Source organism: Urocampus carinirostris, chromosome 4, assembly GCF_059441175.1.
Source record: "Urocampus carinirostris isolate Australia breed hairy pipefish chromosome 4, RoL_Ucar_1.0, whole genome shotgun sequence".
NCBI lineage: Eukaryota > Metazoa > Chordata > Actinopteri > Syngnathiformes > Syngnathidae > Urocampus > Urocampus carinirostris.
In genome coordinates, this window is record NC_142352.1 from 8,023,926 (window position 1) to 8,043,525 (window position 19,600).

At 41.9% G+C, this 19,600-nt stretch overlaps 1 protein-coding gene across 4 annotated transcripts in view; it reads left to right on the plus strand.

Annotated features, from left to right (window-relative positions):
• tspan4a (tetraspanin 4a) overlaps positions 1–19,600 on the plus strand; it is a 344,680-nt gene that overhangs the window by 294,413 nt on the left and 30,667 nt on the right. For all 4 annotated transcript variants that reach the window (XM_088333567.1, XM_088333568.1, XM_088333569.1 and 1 more), the window contains one exon: positions 7,035–7,166. In XM_088333567.1, the coding sequence (XP_088189693.1) occupies positions 7,035–7,166 (132 nt within the window). The remainder of the gene's footprint in view (positions 1–7,034; positions 7,167–19,600) is intronic.

Here is a 19,600-nt window from a genome sequence, read left to right on the forward strand (position 1 = left end):
GAAGCCCTGGACCAATATGAAGGTACAATCAGCATTGGGGAAAACAACATGACTAACAACAGAAATACAGAGAGGTACCGTATTTTCCGCACGATAAGGCGCACCTAAAAGCCTTAATTTTTTTCAAAAGCTGACCATGCGCCTTATAATACAGTGCGCCTTATATATGGATCAATATTAAGTCGCAAAGTCTTGCAACCAAGGCAAGCAGCCGCGGACGAAGTAGGCGAAGTAGTCCGCGGTGTATGCTGGGATTTATATACCGGCGTTTCATTTCCTAACCAATGTGTCAATCATCATTTGAATCAGTCACTATTGGCTAAAGTTATTGGGAGGTAAAGATTGCGGATCCTTTTTATCATTTACAGGCTTGCATAGGCTAAAGGGGCGAAACAAAGCCTGCAATTGGCCAAAAAAGATGAATGTGAATCACACGTTGGGTTGCACTACGGCATAGAGAAAACATTTTTTACTATTCTGTATTTGTAAATATTTTACTCTCCTGGATTTACTACACTCACGGTTGTAAGAAGACCATGGTTACGTATCGTTATTGAACGTGATGGCTGCAAGAGAACTTAGGTGAGCTATGCGGTTTTATATTTTCCCGGTATCTTGTTTTAGAACGATCTTCATGTTTCTGTGATGAGTCTATTTTTCAACTAATTCAATTCAAAGTGTTTATTGTCATATGCACAGTAAAGAACCCCGTTTCCCTGCACAATAAAATTCTTTGCTACTTTGCTGTCCACACAGTTGCCAGATAAAAATGAAATGGAAACTAATAAATGTTTGGCATTTCTTGAATCCCAAGACTTTAACCTGATGATATTATTTGGAACGATGCATTTGAGTGATTGGTGAGATCGTACAGACACTGTTTCCGTACATGTCTGAGACATGTATTTGCTTCTTTGCAAGCTTTGGGAATGTTAAGGGGGTAAAAAGTTTGACTGAACTATCTGACGTTCCCATTGTAGCGCCTTATAATCCGGTGCGCCTTATGTATGGAAAATATAGGACCAAAAACTATTTTTTTGGGGGTGCGCCCTATAACCCGGTGCGCCTTATAGTGGGGAAAATACGGTAGTTAATCGCCTGGACAAAGCGTCAACCCAGTATGGGATGGAAATCAGCACAGAAAACAAAACTAAAGTAATAACCAACAACCCCCAAGTGAAGGATCTTATGTTTTATACAATCAAATACAAATTACATTTAACGCAAAAGATATTTACTGAGTGGGCTTCAGGTTTTGCCTGGGGAATTTTGATAACAGAGTTGTGACGCAATGTTTGGAGAACAAAGCCCTGATGACGTGGAAACGCTTGGTGTTGTTTTGAGTTACTTCAAACATCGAGGAGACGAGGTGGAGCCCACGTGGGGAGTCTCTGGCCCACCCCATGGGAGGAGCCGACACGCCAGCTTCGGAGAAAGGCGTGGGTAGAGGAAGAACTTCAGAAGATCGATCGAGAGGGACAATCGAGAAAGAAGGCTCGACGAAGAACGATAATAATTCGGCTAATTCGGCTAAATCGATGGAAATCACTTAGTTAAATACTTAAAGAAAATAAATCTGCCCCTGTGTGAAAAGGTCTGCTATTCTTGTCCATCTTTTCCCAATGTTAGGAGGTGTTTGGTTAATGGAGTCAGATAACTAATTTGAACAATTTGGTAAACGATACATTTTAATAGTTTATTTCCTAACACAAGCTATTACCACAAACATCACCATCAACTACCAAGAGCTTGAACTTGTCACCAAATAAAAATATCTTGTAGTTGTTGTATCAGAAGAAGGGTCAGGACCAAAAATCAAGGTCACACCACAGCCGCTGTCAGAAACCAGGACAGGAAACGGGAAACAGAACCCACTCGCGTAACGTTACTCACAGTTCTCAACGCGTTCCAGCTGGTGTCCATGGGCGGGGCCAATTGGGCGCCATAGCAACCGTGACAGCCACACTTGCCAGACTTAAACCCATCTGTTTGGACAAGAAGACAGCAATGAAAAAAAAAAAATCAGACTCACGCAAGAGCTGGATACCTCCATCTCCCTCTACGCTAGCGAGATCTGGACTCTCACAGGAAAGCTGGAAAGGAAATTTCTTGGCATCAGCTACATAGCCCATGTGACAAACTAAACACTGCATAACATTATCGGAAGGCACATAGGACACTACGAAGAACTGTTGTCAACTGACGAAAAGTTCAGTGCTATGGTCACGTCACAAGATCATCAGGACTGGCCATGATAATTCTCTAGGGCACAGTCCAAGGGGGCAGAACAAGAACTGGGCCCACAACATTAAGAAAAGGACTGGTGCCAACTTTGCCCCGACCAGGAACCGTCAACAGTGGAGAAAGCTGCCCAGAGTTCCATCCTCATTGCTGCCCTGACAACCCAAGCGGTTGAGGGATCTGTGAACCATAATCTCTCCAAGCCCCAATAGCCAACAACGGTTTCCATGTTTCCATTGGATTTTGCTAAATCTAGGAAGCAAGGTTTTGGGTGCTCTGAGGAGAGTGATGAGCAACACGAGTATGATTATGGATGTTAAGAGGGGACTATACGAGAGTGCGATTGTGCCGACTGTGTTGTAAGTGCAGAGACTTGGAGCCTGAACGCAGATTTGCGAAGGAAATTAAATGTTTTTGAGATGAAGTGTTTGAGGAGTATAATAGGAGTGACAAGATTGGATAGTATGAGAAATGAAATTGTGAGAGACCGAACTGGAGTAGTAGTGGAACTGAGCAAGGGTGTGGATAAGAGAGGACTCGGTTGGTTTGCACACATGGAGAGGATGGATGAGGAGCGAATGTTGAAGAGGATCTACAGAGCAGAAGTCAATGGAAGGACACCAAGTAGAAGGCTGCAATTGACATGGATGGACGGTGTTATGAGTGCACTGGAGGAAAGAGGTCTAGAGGTTTTGTTGGTGATCGGAATGAGTGAAGGGGTGTTGTGATAATGGGATGTTTGGACGTGTTCTAAGGGATGGGCAGGGCACCTGTATGATGCCGCAGGGGTAAACCAGTGAAAGCTGTCGGGCCCTGCTGTTGAACAGACGAGTGGTTTGTGTCACCCTGACCCGAGTGACATGGCCGCTTTCTTGTCTCCCGTTTCATCTGGAGGGATGAAAGCATGACCGACTCGGGTGCCGAGGTGCTTAACTTGTTTGGGTGTTTGGGCATTTGGGTTGACCATGGTCCCCAAAAAATGTTTTTGGTGTGTGTTTGTCTTGCTGTCGGTCACCCCTCTCGAGGGATATGACCAGGATAGATAGATAGATAGATAGATGTCTAGATAGATAGATAGATGTCTAGAAGGATGTCTAGATAGATGTCTAGATAGATGTCTAGATAGATGTCTAGATGTCTAGATAGATGTCTAGATGTCTAGATAGATGTCTAGATAGATGTCTAGATAGATGTCTAGATAGATGTCTAGATAGATAGATAGATAGATAGATAGATAGATAGATAGATAGATAGATAGATAGATAGATAGATAGATAGATAGATAGATAGATAGATAGATAGATAGATAGATAGATAGATAGATAGATAGATAGATAGATAGATAGATAGATAGATAGATAGATAGGTGTCTAGATGTCTAGATAGATAAATAGATGTCTAGATGTCTAGATAGATAGATAGATAGATGTCTAGATGTCTAGATAGATAGATAGATAGATGTCTAGATGTCTAGATAGATAGATAGATAGATAGATAGATGTCTAGATGTCTAGATAGATAGATAGATAGATAGATGTCTAGATAGATAGATAGGTAGATAGATGTCTAGATAGATAGATAGATGTCTAGATGTCTAGATAGATAGATAGATAGATAGATAGATAGATAGATAGATAGATAGATAGATAGATAGATAGATAGATAGATAGATAGATAGATAGATAGATAGATAGATAGATAGATAGATAGATAGATAGGTGTCTAGATAGATAGATAGATAGATAGATAGATAGATAGATAGATAGATAGATAGATAGATAGATAGATAGATAGATAGATAGATAGATAGATAGATAGATAGATAGATAGATAGATAGATAGATAGATAGATAGATAGATAGATAGATAGATAGATAGATAGATAGATAGATAGATAGATAGATAGATAGATAGATAGATAGATAGATAGATAGATAGATTATGATTTTTTCCACATTGACAAAACAAAAAGCTTGTCTGGGAGAAAAAAAAAGCAGATGGGTTTCAAAGATAGTGTTACTATAGTAACTGGTCAAGGTCACAAACTATATAAGTTACCCCTCTCTGGTTTGAGTTACCTTGTTTTGTGAAACTGAAATTTCATCGGTTCTCACATTGTGATGTTAAATCGCTGAGGTTTGAAATAGATCCCAGATGAAAGACATTAGTCATTCGCCTTATTGATATTTGATGGATTAACTGCTCTACTCAACTGCTCACAACTGGTACTCCAATATTTTAATAATAATACTCTATACGATGATCCAGAGACATTATTTTTCACAGTGTGTTACATTATTTAGATTTGTGGAAGTAGCATTTCAAAATGTATTTTCTTTTATAAATACTATTTATTTCTGTTGCGACGATTAAAATACTATCGTTATTGGGTCCGGGAAGAGACTGAGGCAGCATCAGGAGAGGAAGCAACAATGTCCACTGTTATGGCTAGGCTACATCACAACTCTCACAAGCTAACCCTGCCGAGCTTGAATATAACCAATGCCAATATTGATTAACTAGTATAGGGGAGCGGAATGTATTTTAAGCAATTACAAAAATAATTATTGACAGTCCTATAAAGAAGTAAAATTCATTTTTAAGTATCTTTCATATTGAAAACTAAAGTGAGGATGGAACTACTTGCTTAATTATTTGTTTTCATTAAAAAAAAGTAATGGGTTAAAAACAGCAACATAAACAAGTGTCATGAACCAGAACATCATCAGGACCCAAACGCGTGATGTTTCTCACACAAGCCTTTCATTTTACGGGAAATGGGGAGTCATGCACGTTAGGCAGCAGTCTGGCGTGAAATGATAGGAAGCCAGAGGCCGACGAGATCGATACCAATTGCCAGAGCTGATATCGAACAGATGGGGTCGATACCGGAAAGGACGGGACAGACAGGATTGATAATGAAACAGGATATTGAAATAAAACAGGACAAATAAGACGGGAATGAAAACTGGAGAGCATAAAAAACAGGAAAAAAATAGACGGGAACAAAACTGGAAACCAATATTAAACAGGACAAAAATAATCGGGAACAATGCCGGACAGAAAATGCCAACAGGAAACAGGACTGAGTCAAAACCCACGTCTTGCGGGGCAGAGGTTTGTTGACGGACTAACAAACGAAAAAGAGTGCACAGAGCTTAAACAGACGGAAAGTCAATGACCCGCAGCTGGCGCCACACGGGCGGGGCCAATTTGGTGCCATGGCAACTGTGATAAAAAAGTATATGTACGCGAAATAATTTCCAACCGATCGTTTATCCACATTGGTGCAAATACCAGCCTGTTTCAAATGTTGAAATTTAAAGTTATATCATGTAAAACTGTAATTTCTTTACAGAGGGAAGGGAGATATCCATACTTGTCACGGTTGCCATGGCGCCCAATTGGCCCCGCCTGCTGCAGCTCATGAACAGATTGGCTTACTGTCTTTTTAAGCTCAGTACGCTCTCTCTCGCTTTGTCAACGAACTTCTGCCCCGCAAGACGTGGGTTTCGACACGGTCCTGTCCCTGTTGGTATTTCCTGTACGGTATTGTTCCCGTTTATTTTGTCCTGTTTAATGTCGGTTTTCAGTTTAGTTTCCGTCTATTTTTGTCCTGTTTATCATTTTCTCCAGTTTTCGTGTCCATCTAGTTTGTCCTGTTTATTTTCGATATCTTGATTTAATATCTATCTTGTCTGTCCCGTCCTGTCCGGTATCGACCCAACTCTCCGATATCAACTCGGGCAATTGGAATCGATCTCGTCTGTCTCTGGTTTCCTGTCTTTCCACGCCAGACCGCTGCCTAACGTATATGACTCCCCATTTCCCGTGAAATAAAAAGCTTGTGTGAGAACGTCACGCGTTTGGGTCCTGATCCTGTTCTGGTTCATGGCAATACTAATGGTATATATGTGTGGTAACGTTATGAATAATGAATCAAAGTTTGGGTATTGGTCTGAAGAGTAGGGTATTAAAAAAATCCTTGTAACATATTGAATACCGCCATTTTGAAGAAGCAGTTGATCCGACTAAGGTCACATAATCGTCCGATCGTTCCTGTTTTTGTCCTGTTTCTTAGAAAAATCCTCATTCATTGTTTTATGGTTTAGGCAGAGAGTATTCTAAGCTATTCTTCAATTGGATTACAGTCCTCGGGTCTTAATCTGACTCATTTCATGGAATGCACAGATTTGTGTAGTGTAGCAGATGTGAAGCCTTGTCAGATTACGTAGCAGCACAAAAACACCGGATAAAGAGGTGACAAATTAAATGGGTTACAAAGTGATCTCCGTAACAAATGATTTGTGCACGCAAAAAAACTCGGGGACAGTACGGATCTTACTCATGAGTGTCAGGACCAGAACAGAGACAGAACCCACTTGCGTACGTTTCTCTCAGTTTTATTGGGAAGAAGGGAAAGTATTGCACACACGATCTGGTGATCGCTGGTCGTGGGGAGCAGGTCACTCTGAATGCGGAAGTGGAACGGTGGCGGTGTCGGGAACGGAAAAAACAGGAAGCTGGGACAGGAGAGCAGAAAACGTAGTCGAGATCAGAAAACAGGTCGAAGCCGGGAAACAGACGGGAGCCAAAACAGGAGTGAGTCAGGGTCGAAGAGCTTGCCTAGAGTAAACTTAGGTTCCCAAGCGGACTGACAACAGGTGGATTTAAATAGGGACAGGGAGCCAATCAGAGTCCACACAGGTGCATCACATCAGTAATCATGACAATGAGGAGTAAAAAGGTAAAAGCTAACGCTGAGATGCTAACAAACGCCCTCTCGTCTGCAGTTCCGCTGCTGCGGAGTGACCAACCACACCGACTGGTTCGAATTCTACAATGCCTCTCGTGTGCCGGACTCCTGTTGCCTGGAATACAGTGTCAACTGCGGCCTGCATAACCCGGGAACCTGGTGGACAGCGGTAAGACTTGCCGTAGCAATACAACTGAAGTGCAATGTGTAGCGAAAGTATTGGGATGTATTGTATTGCTGTATTGTTAACATCTATCTATCTAGCTATCTAGCTATCTAGCTATCTAGCTATCTAGCTATCTATCTAGCTATCTAGACATCTAGACATCTAGACATCTAGACATCTATCTAGACATCTATCGAGACATCTATCTAGACATCTAGACATCTATCTAGACATCTATCTATCTAGACATCTATCTAGACATCTATCTAGACATCTATCTATCTAGACATCTATCTATCTAGACATCTATCCATCTATCTAGACATCTATCTATCTACCTAGACGTCTAGACATCTATCTAGACATCAATCTGTCTAGACATCTATCCATCTGTCTATCTAGACATCTATCTATCTGTCTATCTAGTCATCTATTTAGACATTTATCTAGACATCTATCCAGACATCTATCTATCTATCTAGACATCTATCCATCTATCTAGACATCTATCTATCTAGACATCAAGACATCTATCTATCTATCTAGACGTCTAGACATCAAGACATCCGTCTAGACACTTATCTATATGTCTATCTATCTATCTATCTATCTATCTATCTATCTATCTATCTATCTATCTATCTATCTATCTATCTATCTAGACATCTATCTATCTATCTAGACATCTATCTAGACATCTATCTATCTAGACATCTATCTATCTAGACATCTATCTATCTAGACATCTATCTGTCTATCTAGACATCTATCTATCTATCTATCTAGTCATCTATTTAGACATTTATCTAGACATCTTTCTATCTATCTAGACATCTATCCAGACATCTATCTATCTATCTAGACATCTATCCATCTATCTAGACATCTATCTATCTAGACATCTATCTATCTATCTAGACGTCTAGACATCCGTCTAGACACTTATCTATATGTCTATCTAGACATCTATCTATCTATCTAGACATCTATCTATCTATCTATCTAGACATCTATCTATCTATCTATCTATCTATCTATCTATCTATCTATCTATCTAGACGTCTGTCTAGACATCTATCTAGACATCTATCTGTCTAGACATCTATCTGTCTGTCTAACTTTTCAGGTATTAAACTTGAAGCTAAAACATTGAAAATAATTTCAAAGAATCAACAACATGTGAAACTGTCAGGACCAGAACGGAAACAGGACCTACTTGCGTAACGTTTACCAGAAGTTTTATTGAAGGAACGAGGAAGGGCTGCGCCCAGGAAGCGAGTCGCTCTCGTACTCGGCTTGTGATCCTAGCACGGAAGTGGATCTTCCGTAGAGACCGATGGCAGTGTCAGGGACGGGAAAACTGGTCGGTATCCGGAACAGGAGAGCAAAAACGTGGTCGGGGTCAGAAAGGGGTGAAGTCGGGACGGGAGAGCAGACGTAGTCGGGATCGAAAACGGATCGTAAGTCGGGACGGGAGAGCAGACGTGGTCAGGATCAAAACAGTCTGTAGCCGGAGACAGACAGGAGCAAAAACGGGACAGGTGAGAGTCAGGGTCAAAAAAGGCTTGCCTAGTATTCACTAAAGTTCGCAGACAGACTGCCCACAGGGGACTGACAGGACTGGGTTCAAACACTGACAGGGAGCCAATCAGAACCTGCAGCAGTTGGCGCCAAATGAGCGGGCACAGCTGACTCACATCAGTAATCATGACAGAAACTCAATTTTGAAGTGTAATCAATAGTTTTTCAACATTCCATCTCATCTTAACAACACAAAAAAAGGAAATGTGTCCAAAATCGTGGCCCCCTGTTCTCTCAGCCTACTGACTCTAGAACACAGGTGTCAAACAGGCGGCCTGCGGGCCAGATCAGGCCCGCTAAGGGATTGAATCCGGCCCGCGAGACAACACTCAGAGAAGCGCAAGAGAAAAACAAGCTGCAGGTTGAAATATGTCAACTTGATGTTGCCAAAGCCAGGTGCCTCGAACAAAGACACTGTACTTGTAATTATTTCTCTCTCTCTCTCTCTCTCTTTTCCACCCATTTTCTTCCACTCTGTCTCTTTCACTCTCTGTGTATCTCTTTTTCTCTTCCTTTGTTGCTCTTTGTCTCTTTCTCTCTCCGTGTATTTTAACCTCTTTTGCTCTAACTTCCTTTTTTCCTTTTCTCTTTCTCTCTTCCTACCCTTCGCGCTTTCTTTTCTCTTTCCTCTCCTTCCATCTTAATCTTTCTCTTTGGATTTCTTTCTTCCTCTCCCTTTGTTTTCCCCCCTCTCTCACGACTTTTTATCTTTGTTTCTTACGCTCTCTCCCTCTCTCTCTTTTTCTTTCTTTGTCCCGCCCTCTCTCCTTTTCCTTCCCTCTTTCTCTTATTTCTTCATCTCTCTCTTTTTCTTTCTCTTTAATCTACTGGTCCGGCCCCTGACAGAATGTTTGTTCTATCGTGTGGCCCCCGAGTTAAAATGAGTTTGACACCCCTGCTCTAGAAGTTCCCTGTGGACTTCTGAATGATCCAATGTTGACCTAATGATTAATTTCTCAACCTTCACACATCTCCCGTATCACTGTGTGAGCAATTTTATCAAAATGGAAAGAGCATAAAACCACTGCAAACCTACTAAGACAAGGCTGAAGGTAAAGTTTGGCGTAAGAGTAACACAACGCCCTGAAAAGACTATCCCCACTGTCATACATGGTGGTGGCAGCATCATGCTCGGAGGTTGCTTTTCTTCAGCAGGAACTGGGAAGAGTGTTAGAGTAATGGGAAGATGGTGTGCGATTTTGGCCCAAGTCTGCAAGAAACCCAAGAATGGGGTACAGGTTCACCTTCCAACAGGACACCAACCCCTTAACATAAAGCAAAATCTACAATGATTTAAAACTAACAATATAAAGGTGTCATATTGGCCAACCCAGAGTTCATACCTCAATCCCATCGAGCTTTTGTGGAAAGATCTGAAAAATTCTGTGCACAAACGTTCACTTAAACTTGAGATATTTTGTAAAGAAAAATGGGCAAATATTTCTCTTTCAAAAAAAAAAAGTAGGGAGGGTGAGACAAGAAAGACAGGGAGAGAGAGAGAGAAAGAAAAGAGAGTAAGACCGAAAAGAGAGAAAAAAAGGAATAAAAGAAGAGAGAGCAAAAGAAGGTAAAAAGATAGAGAGAGAGAAAGAGACAAAGAGGAACAAAGAAAGAGAAAAAGAGAGACAGAGAGAGGGAAAAAGAGAGAGTGAGATAAAAAGGGAGAGAAAAAAGTGAGAGGGGGAAGAAGCGAAAGAAGGAAATCCCAAGAATAATACAAAGACAGAAAGAAAGAAAGAGAGAAGGGGGAAGCAAGAGAGACAGAGAGAGACAGAGAGAGAAAGTGAAAAGCGAGAGAAAACGACAAAAGGAAGAGAGAGCAAAAGAAGGTAAAAAGGTAAATTTAACAATAGAAAGTTGTGATAATGGCCAAGCCATAGTCCAGTCCTCAATCTTTTAGAGCATAGGTGTCAAACAGGCGGCCCGTGGGCCGGATCAGGCCCGCTAAGGGATTGAATCCAGCCCGCAAGACGAAGATTAGGGAAGCGCAAGAGAAAAACGAGCTGCAGGTCGAAATATGTCCGGTTGATGTTGCCAAGGCAAGGTGTCCTTTACAAAGACACTGTACTTGTATTTCTTTCTCTCTCTCCCTCTCTCTATCTATCTCTTTCTCTCTTTCTTTTTCTCTCTCTTCCTCCCTTTTTCTCTCACTGTGTCTCTCTCACTCTGTCAGTCTCTCTTTTTCTCTTTCTTTGTTCCTCTTTGTCTCTTTCTTTCTCTGTATATTTTTACCTTCTTTTGTGGTCGACACTAGTGAATGAAGGCCTGGGTTAGAAATCCCGGTCGGGGAAACTCTTGCAGGCTTGTGTTTGGAAACTTGTGGCCGACACTAGTGGATGAAGGCCTGGGTTAGAAATCCCGGTCGGGATAAAAAAAAATACCCCCAAATACTTGTGGCTCTGATTGCAGCAAAAAAGGGTTTTTAACCATGTTTTAACTCAATGGGGACAATATTTTTGCAATACCTACTTTTATTTTCTTATCTGCTTGCACAATATAAAATGTTGAAAAATATTTGGTATCTTTTCAGGATTGTGTCTCACAAGTTGTAGATGATCTATAAATCTGAAGCCTTCAATATGGCAATTTCTCAAAAAGTTCTTGGGGGGCCAAAACTTTTGCAAGACAATGTCTCTTATCCCCAAACAATCAAAACACTGCACACTCTTCGTCTTACTACAGCTCTGTCACTATAGTATTGGAAGCGTTGGATTTCATTTCCGGTTTCCATACTGCAGAAAACGTTTTGTCTTTACTGCCGATTCTGTCTTCCTGTTGCATTATGGGTACCCTGGCAATAAGGTCCTGTTTTTAAAACCCTACTTCTGTTTGAAGCGCTGAAATTCTAGGGATGCATACTGGGCTCCATCATCCAAGATAACAGTATCTGGTATCTCCTAGCCTAGCCTGTATTGCTCTACCTCCCAAACGTTTGAATAGCCTGACAGAATGGAAATTTTTAGAGAGTCATCAACACAGCCCAGAAGATCATTGGTTGTTTTCGGCTCAGTCTGGAGGATATTGCACTCCTTTCACCCAGGTCAACAGGAAATGGGGCAGTCATGAGCGTTAACCCAAATGCCAGTAATTCGGCGATCGTCGGGCGGAAGACGTAAAGCTGCAGTCTGGCGTGGAATGACAGGAAGCCAGAGGCCGACGAGATCGATGCCAATTGCACGAGCAGATATCGGACAGATGGGGTCGATACCGGACAGGACGGGACAGACAGGGTTGATATCAAAACTGGATATCGAAATTAAGCAGGACAAACTAGACGGGAACGAAACTGGAGATCAATATTAAATAGATGGAAACAATACTGGACAGGGAACACAAGCAGGAAAACCGGACAGAGTCTAAAACCACGTCTTGCGGGTGCAGAGGTTCGTTGACGGACTGACAAAGGGTGAGCGGGAGCACTGATCTTAAAGAGAAGGGAAGCCAATCTGTCAACGAGCCGCAGCAGGCGCCACACGGGCGGGGCCAATTGGGCGCCATGGCAACCGTGACATATATATATATATTGATTCTTGACTTACTTTGGAAATATGTTACTGCCAGTCTCCAAGTACTACTTCGTAAATGTTTTTTTCCTATCCATGGTAAGGTTCTTATTTTTCTCTTTGAATTCTTTATTACTTGCTTATCCGGGAGTGCCACGTCTAATCTCATTGTAAACATTCCTTACTACGATATAAACCATTCACTTTTGAGTAACAACATAGAGCATTACTATTTCTAGAACAGTAGTCAAATGATAGTTACGACATAAATGTCTACTGCTCCACGGAATTCAGTTCCTCAGCATGAAGACCTGTTCTCCACTCTGCTATCAAAATGTCCTTTTTTTTGCTGTTTAACAAATACTGTCAAGCCCCGAGCCACCGGAGGGAACACGGAGAGGTCGATTCATTATAAAATGGCGTGAATGCGTACCAACTGTGGCGTCACCGGCACAACATCTGAATAATTTTCTGATGACTAATCAGTGACTCACTTAAGATTGTCTGCTGACTGTGGATTAAGAAGAAAATCTCTCTCTCTTTCTCTCTCTCTCTCTCTTTCTCTCTCTATCTATCTAGACATCTATCTAAACGTCCATCTATATATCTAGACATCTATCTATGTAGACATCTATCTATCTATCTATCTATCTATCTATCTATCTATCTATCTATCTATCTATCTATCTATCTATCTATCTATCTATCTATCTATCTATCTATCTATCTATCTAGACATCTATCCATCTAGAAATCTGTCTGTCTGTCCGTCTGTCTATCTAGATATCTGTCTATCTAGACATCTGTCTATGTAGACATCTATCTATCTAGACATCTATCTAAACGTCCATCTATATATCTAGACATCTATCTATGTAGACATCTATCTATCTATCTATCTATCTAGACATCTATCTAGACATCTATCTATCTAGACATCTATCCATCTAGAAATCTGTCCGTCTGTCTATCTAGATATCTGTCTATCTAGACATCTGTCTATGTAGACATCTATCTATCTAGACATCTATCTATCTATTTAGACATATATCTAGACATCTATCTATCTATCTAGACATCTATCTAGACATTTATCTATCTAGACATCTATCTAGACATTTATCTATCTAGACATCTATCCAGACATTTATCTATCTAGACATCTATCCATCTAGACATCTATCTAGACATCTATTTAGACATCTATCCAGACATCTATCTATCTAGACATCTATCTAGACATCTATCTAGACATCTATCTATCCAGACATCTATCTAGACATTTATCTATCTAGACATTTATCTATCTATCTATCTATCTATCTATCTATCTATCTATCTATCTATCTATCTATCTATCTATCTATCTATCTAGACATCTATCTATCTATCTATCTAGACATCTATCCATCTAGAAATCTGTCTGTCTGTCCGTCTGTCTATCTAGATATCTGTCTATCTAGACATCTGTCTATGTAGACATCTATCTATCTAGACATCTATCTAAACGTCCATCTATATATCTAGACATCTATCTATGTAGACATCTATCTAGACATCTATCTATCTAGACATCTATCCATCTAGAAATCTGTCCGTCTGTCTATCTAGATATCTGTCTATCTAGACATCTGTCTATGTAGACATCTATCTATCTAGACATCTATCTATCTATTTAGACATATATCTAGACATCTATCTATCTATCTAGACATCTATCTAGACATTTATCTATCTAGACATCTATCTAGACATTTATCTATCTAGACATCTATCCAGACATTTATCTATCTAGACATCTATCCATCTAGACATCTATCTAGACATCTATTTAGACATCTATCTAGACATCTATCCAGACATCTATCTATCTAGACATCTATCTAGACATCTATCTAGACATCTATCTATCCAGACATCTATCTAGACATTTATCTATCTAGACATTTATCTATCTAGACATCTATCTATCTATCTATCTATCTATCTATCTATCTATCTATCTATCTATCTAGACATCCATCTAAACCTCTAACTATCTATCTATCTATCTATCTATCTAGACATCTATCTATCTAGACATCTATCTATCTAGACATCTATCTATCTATCTAGACATCTATCTAGACATCTATCTCTCTATTTATCTATCAAGACATCTATCTATCTATACCTTTTTTCAAAAACAAAATGACCAATAAAATCAAAATAACTTCAACTACCGTATATACTTGCATATGAGCAACCCCCTAAAATTGCATTTAAATAGCCGCACACTAAAAGAAATTCAAACTAATAATAAGGCATGTATCGATACTTATTTATGATGTTGTTAATAAAGATTAACACACTGGTAAAAAGCTAAAGATATAACATTTTTTAACCATTTACAAGCACAGCTTTGATTGCCATTTCGGTATCCCGAAATCGTCATGATTACTGATGTGAATAACCTGTACCCGCTCATTTGACGCCAAATGCCGCAGGTTCTGATTGGCTCCTTGTCACTTTATGAACTCAATCCTGCCAATCCCCTGTTGTCAGTCCGTCTGCGAACCTCAGTATACACCACGCAAGCCTTTTTCGACCCTTACTCCCACCTGTCCCGTTTTTGCTCCCGTTTGTCTCCGGCTACGACCCGTTTTGATCCTGACCACGTCTGCTCTCCCGTCCCGGCTAACGACCTCTTTTTGTCCCCGACTACGTCAACTCTCCCGTTCTGGCTTACGACTCGCTTCCGACCCCGACCACGCCTTGCTCTCCCAGTCCCGGTTACCGACTCGTTTTCCGTCCTTGATACCGCCATTGCTCGCTATAGAAGATCCACTTGGGTGTTCGGGTCACAATCCGACTACGCGAGTGACTTGCTTCCCACATCCAGCGAACATCGGATCGGGGGCGCTACCCATCCTCTTTCCTTCAATAAAATTGTGAAAAACGTAACGCAATTGGGTCCTGTTTCTGTTCTGGCCCTTACACATTCCCTCCTTTGACTCAATCATTGTTGTCACAGTTTCCGCGTTTTCCTTCCCCTTGTCAAATTTTCTTGACCCAATAATATGGGCAAAAAAGAAAATAAAACCAACATAATCACAATAAAACGAGATGGGATCCCTCACAAATGCACCGATTGACTGAAGAGGAAGAAAAGATTGAGCTGGGCATTAACAGCTATACTATTGGGGAGTGTTATAGTGTCACAAGCCAGAAACGGAGACAGGACCCAATAGCGTTCGTTTTATTGAGAAAGAGAGCAGTGCTTGCTTCCACCATCCGATGATCGTCAGGCACAGGTAGCTGATGGCAGGAACGCGGAAGTGGCACTTCCGTGTCGAGCGAAGATAGTCGCGGGCGGCAGGAAAGCTGGTCGATAGCCGGGACGGGGGTGAAAGGGCGGTAACGAGTCCAGAAAAAAGGTCGGCAACAAGTATCAGGCAGGAAACAGGGCAAAACAGGTCGTGGTCGGCAACAGGTATCAGGCAGTAAACAGGGCAAAACAGGTCGATGGCCAGGACGACAGCGGAGCAAGGGCAGTAATCGAGTCCAGAAAAAAGGTCGGCAACAAGTATCAGGCGGGAAACAGGGCAAAACAGGTCGTGGTCAGCAACAGGTATCAGGCAGGAAACAGGGCAAAACAGGTCGAGGTCGGCAACAGGTATCCGAAAGGAAACAGGGCAAAACAGGTCGTGGTCAGCAACAGGTATCAGAAAAGAAACAGGGCAAAACAGGTCAATGTCTGGGACGGAAGAGCAGGGCAGAAACGGTTCCAGAAACAGGTTGGCGATAGGTATCAGGCAGGAGAACAGGGCAGGAGATTGTCGGAAGGTAGGGGCCGGTCACACAGACATTTGCGGCTGAATCACGGCCAGAAATTTCTGCCTTTGAGGCGGACGGTATTGGACGCATTGAGATCGCCATTCAGACGAGATACAGCGGTGCTTAACACGAGGTCGGAAATCCGCGTGCGGGTGGCAGCGCGAAAGAGTTTTGCGCTGCTCAATTCTTCAGAGCGCGGGTACACAACTTTTCACGAGCACACAACTTTTCACGAGCGTATCGAGGCTGAACCACGGCCAGAAATTTGCTGTTGGGCGCTGTTGGACGTTTTGAGACCGCCATATAGACGAGATAGAGCAGTGCTTTACTCGCGGTCGGAAATTTTCACGTGGTTGGCCGCGCTCAAAACTTTTGAGCTGCTCAAAAGTTTGAGCACGTGTTAAACCGCGTGCCGCACACGTGGTCAACACGAGGTAATGACGCGGAAATGACGCGGAACGACGTGCTCTGGCCGCGGCCAGGGCGTGGTTACACATGGGTAGGACGGGAAATTTCAGCGGGTAATCGTGGGTGGAGCATGGTAATAGCATGTTCTGCGCCTGTATCGCGGTGTTATTACGTGAAATTAGCGTGTTACGCGTGTGACGGTCAAACGCCTTTCTCCGCGTATAAACAGCGCGAATGCCGAGCACACGTCAGTTGTGCTCGAGACGTCAAGGGGGTGAACATGGATCCCCGTCAGCGTAGTGACCTCGTCTTAATCCATTTTTATTTCTTGACATTTCTTTTCAAGATAATAAAATAAAAATGATGCCATAGCTTGAAATCTTGATCTTCACGGGACTGTGTCTTGTGCGGTTATGATTTCTACAGCCCGGTGCCGAGATTTGCATCCCCTCGCTACTACAACCACTTTTACCTCGTTTTATCTCACTTTTAGGGAATGTAATGGCGAACATATAACCAAAACCACTTCGTCTTGCATTTGTTGGAAATGTAATACAACTTAAACCATTCCGTCTTTGTTTTTGTTGTGAACGTAATAGAACGGTAAATCCCCCCCCCCTCGCGTGAACGCGCATTCTGCTGCGCTTCCAACAAAAGCGATCGTATTCTATATAAAACGCTTATTAAAACTATAAAGCGAGCTAATTATAACAATTGGGAGATCCTAGTCTATATAACGCGTTTATTTAAACAATAAAGCGCGATCGTATTCTACAAATTGCGTTTGTTAACGCGGATGCAAAAGTCACCAATGTCAATGTACGCTTCCCACAAAAGCATCGCAGCAGAATGCGCGTTCACGCGAGGGGGTGGGGGGTGGGGTGGATGTGTTGCGTAGGAGTCGGATTTGGGCACAACACCGGCTCGGGAGCTTTTATACCCGTGGTCCGCACGAGAAAATGACGCAGAAATGACGCGATGAGGAAGCGGAACAGTCGCCGGTGTGTTTTGCGGGCATACCACCGATGAACAGCGGGTTGGCCAATTGTGCGCATTTTCCATCGCAGGCAACCACGGGCTGAAAAAAAACGCAAAATTTTAGCCGTGATTCAGCCGCAAATGTCTGTGTGACCGGCCCCGTACAGAGCTTGCCTAGCTGAAAGCGTAGGTTTGCAGGGCGGTCTGACCGCTTCCTCTTGGAAGCCGGGGGATTAAAAGGAGTCAGGGAACCAATCCGCGCACAGGGCTGTTGGCGCCAACGGGGCAATCACAAGTGCCCTGAATCAGCAATCATGACATATACACCCTTTTTTTATTCTTAGCATTATTTTGCCAAGGCAAAGGCCTGCGACCCACTAAAAACAGGTCCGCAGCCTGCTAAAAAAAAGAGGTCTGTGACCAGTGTTCCCTCTAAGCTGCGCGCATGCGCAATTGCGCACTGCCCGCACATTCTCAGAGCACAAGAAAATCTAGCCAGCACACAAAAATGAGGGCTCAAAATGACTAATTAAGAAGCGACTTGAGTCAAAGTTACAGTGCATGAAGGTAAAAATACACGGGTTCCCCTGACGTTGTGTTCTAAATGCGGTATTTTGAAGTCGAGTAAAGTTGAGTAAAGTTAGTAGAGTTTGTCGAGAACCGGCTTCTTCGGCTCGGCTCACTAAAAGGAACCGGCTCTTTCGGGTCCTAAACGGCTCTTCGGGTTGTTTTTGCTTCTTTGATCCCTACATGACCAAATATTATGTAAAATTATGCTCAAAATGACTTAAAGGAAGGGGGGAATAGAACAAAAAAAAGAAAAAAACACCAAAATGAAAAAGTAGTGAAAAGCTGAGAAAAAAAGAAACAAAAAGAAGAGAAAAAAGAAGGAAAAATTTAGAAAAAAGCCAGAAAAAAAGAAAGAAATGTAGGGAAAAAAGTCAATAGAGAACAAAAAGAAAAAAGTAACAGCTCGGGAAAAATGAACACAATGAGATTTTTTTTTTTTAAATGTAGAAAAAAAAACACGGAAAAAAGAAAAAAAAAGGTTGCGTTGCATTCAAATCATTTTCAATTATATCAAGTGAATCTTGTTGCCAACATTGTACTTCCACCAAAAAAATGTGATTAAGTACAGTTCTGTATCTTACAACCGACTCAATAAGCCCCCAAAAATTTTAATATTATGCGACAAAATATGTCAGGAAAAAAAAAGAAATGGATATCTTGTGTTTTTTCAAGCGCGGAAAATTAAAGGGAACATTGCTCGTGAACCATGTATGGCTTTTTTCATGAATACGTCTGGCTTGGAAATAAAATAAGGGCACAACTTATTTTAGCAGATACGAAGCGTTTCAGTCCAGAACATATAGGGCAGACACCCTACTACAGTTTAGTCATGCTGCTACATCAACAGACCCCGTTTTGGCTATGTATCTTCATGAAATCCGGTGTAAGGAAGCTCATTAAACTATGTACTTTGTGTTCACTGTTGCGACACTTTATGATGAAAACCCACAGAACTAACTGTAAATACCCTTAAACGCCAACAAAGCACCAAAGGCAATTTGAATGAGCGGTACGGGTGGGTATATCTCTGCACACACCCAATGAAAATATCTACATGCCCACACTTTCTTGTGTAAATTATTGCTCACCGACTTTGTGTGAACGCTCAGACCCGGGGAAAATTAGAGGGAACATTGTCTGTGCCCCACTTTGGGTCTCTAAGCCACCAGTTGCGAACCACTGTTCTAGACTAGGCAGAGGAAATAATCTTAGGAAACATGGGTTGTGTATATCTTGGGCTCCAAATGACTAACTACGACTGTGTGCTGAGCCAGCGACACCGCCATGCCAGCTGCCTTCCCCAAAGTGTGATGAGCGTCTCATGTGTTAATGAAGAGGGCATCATGAAGCCCCGAGGACTCATTTGAATCGCATGACACATTTTCCATCGACACGTTACATCAATGTCGCCGTAATGGGTTTCTGTTTGGCGTCCCTTCAGGCCAGTTTTTTTTTCCCGATCCCTTGCAAGATGGAGAGGGATTGCTAAAGCCCCCGCTTGCAATAAACCATAATCCGTAGGTTATCGCGGTTAGTGTGGACCAGAACCTCCTGCAAACCTGAAAATCCACGAAGTAGTGA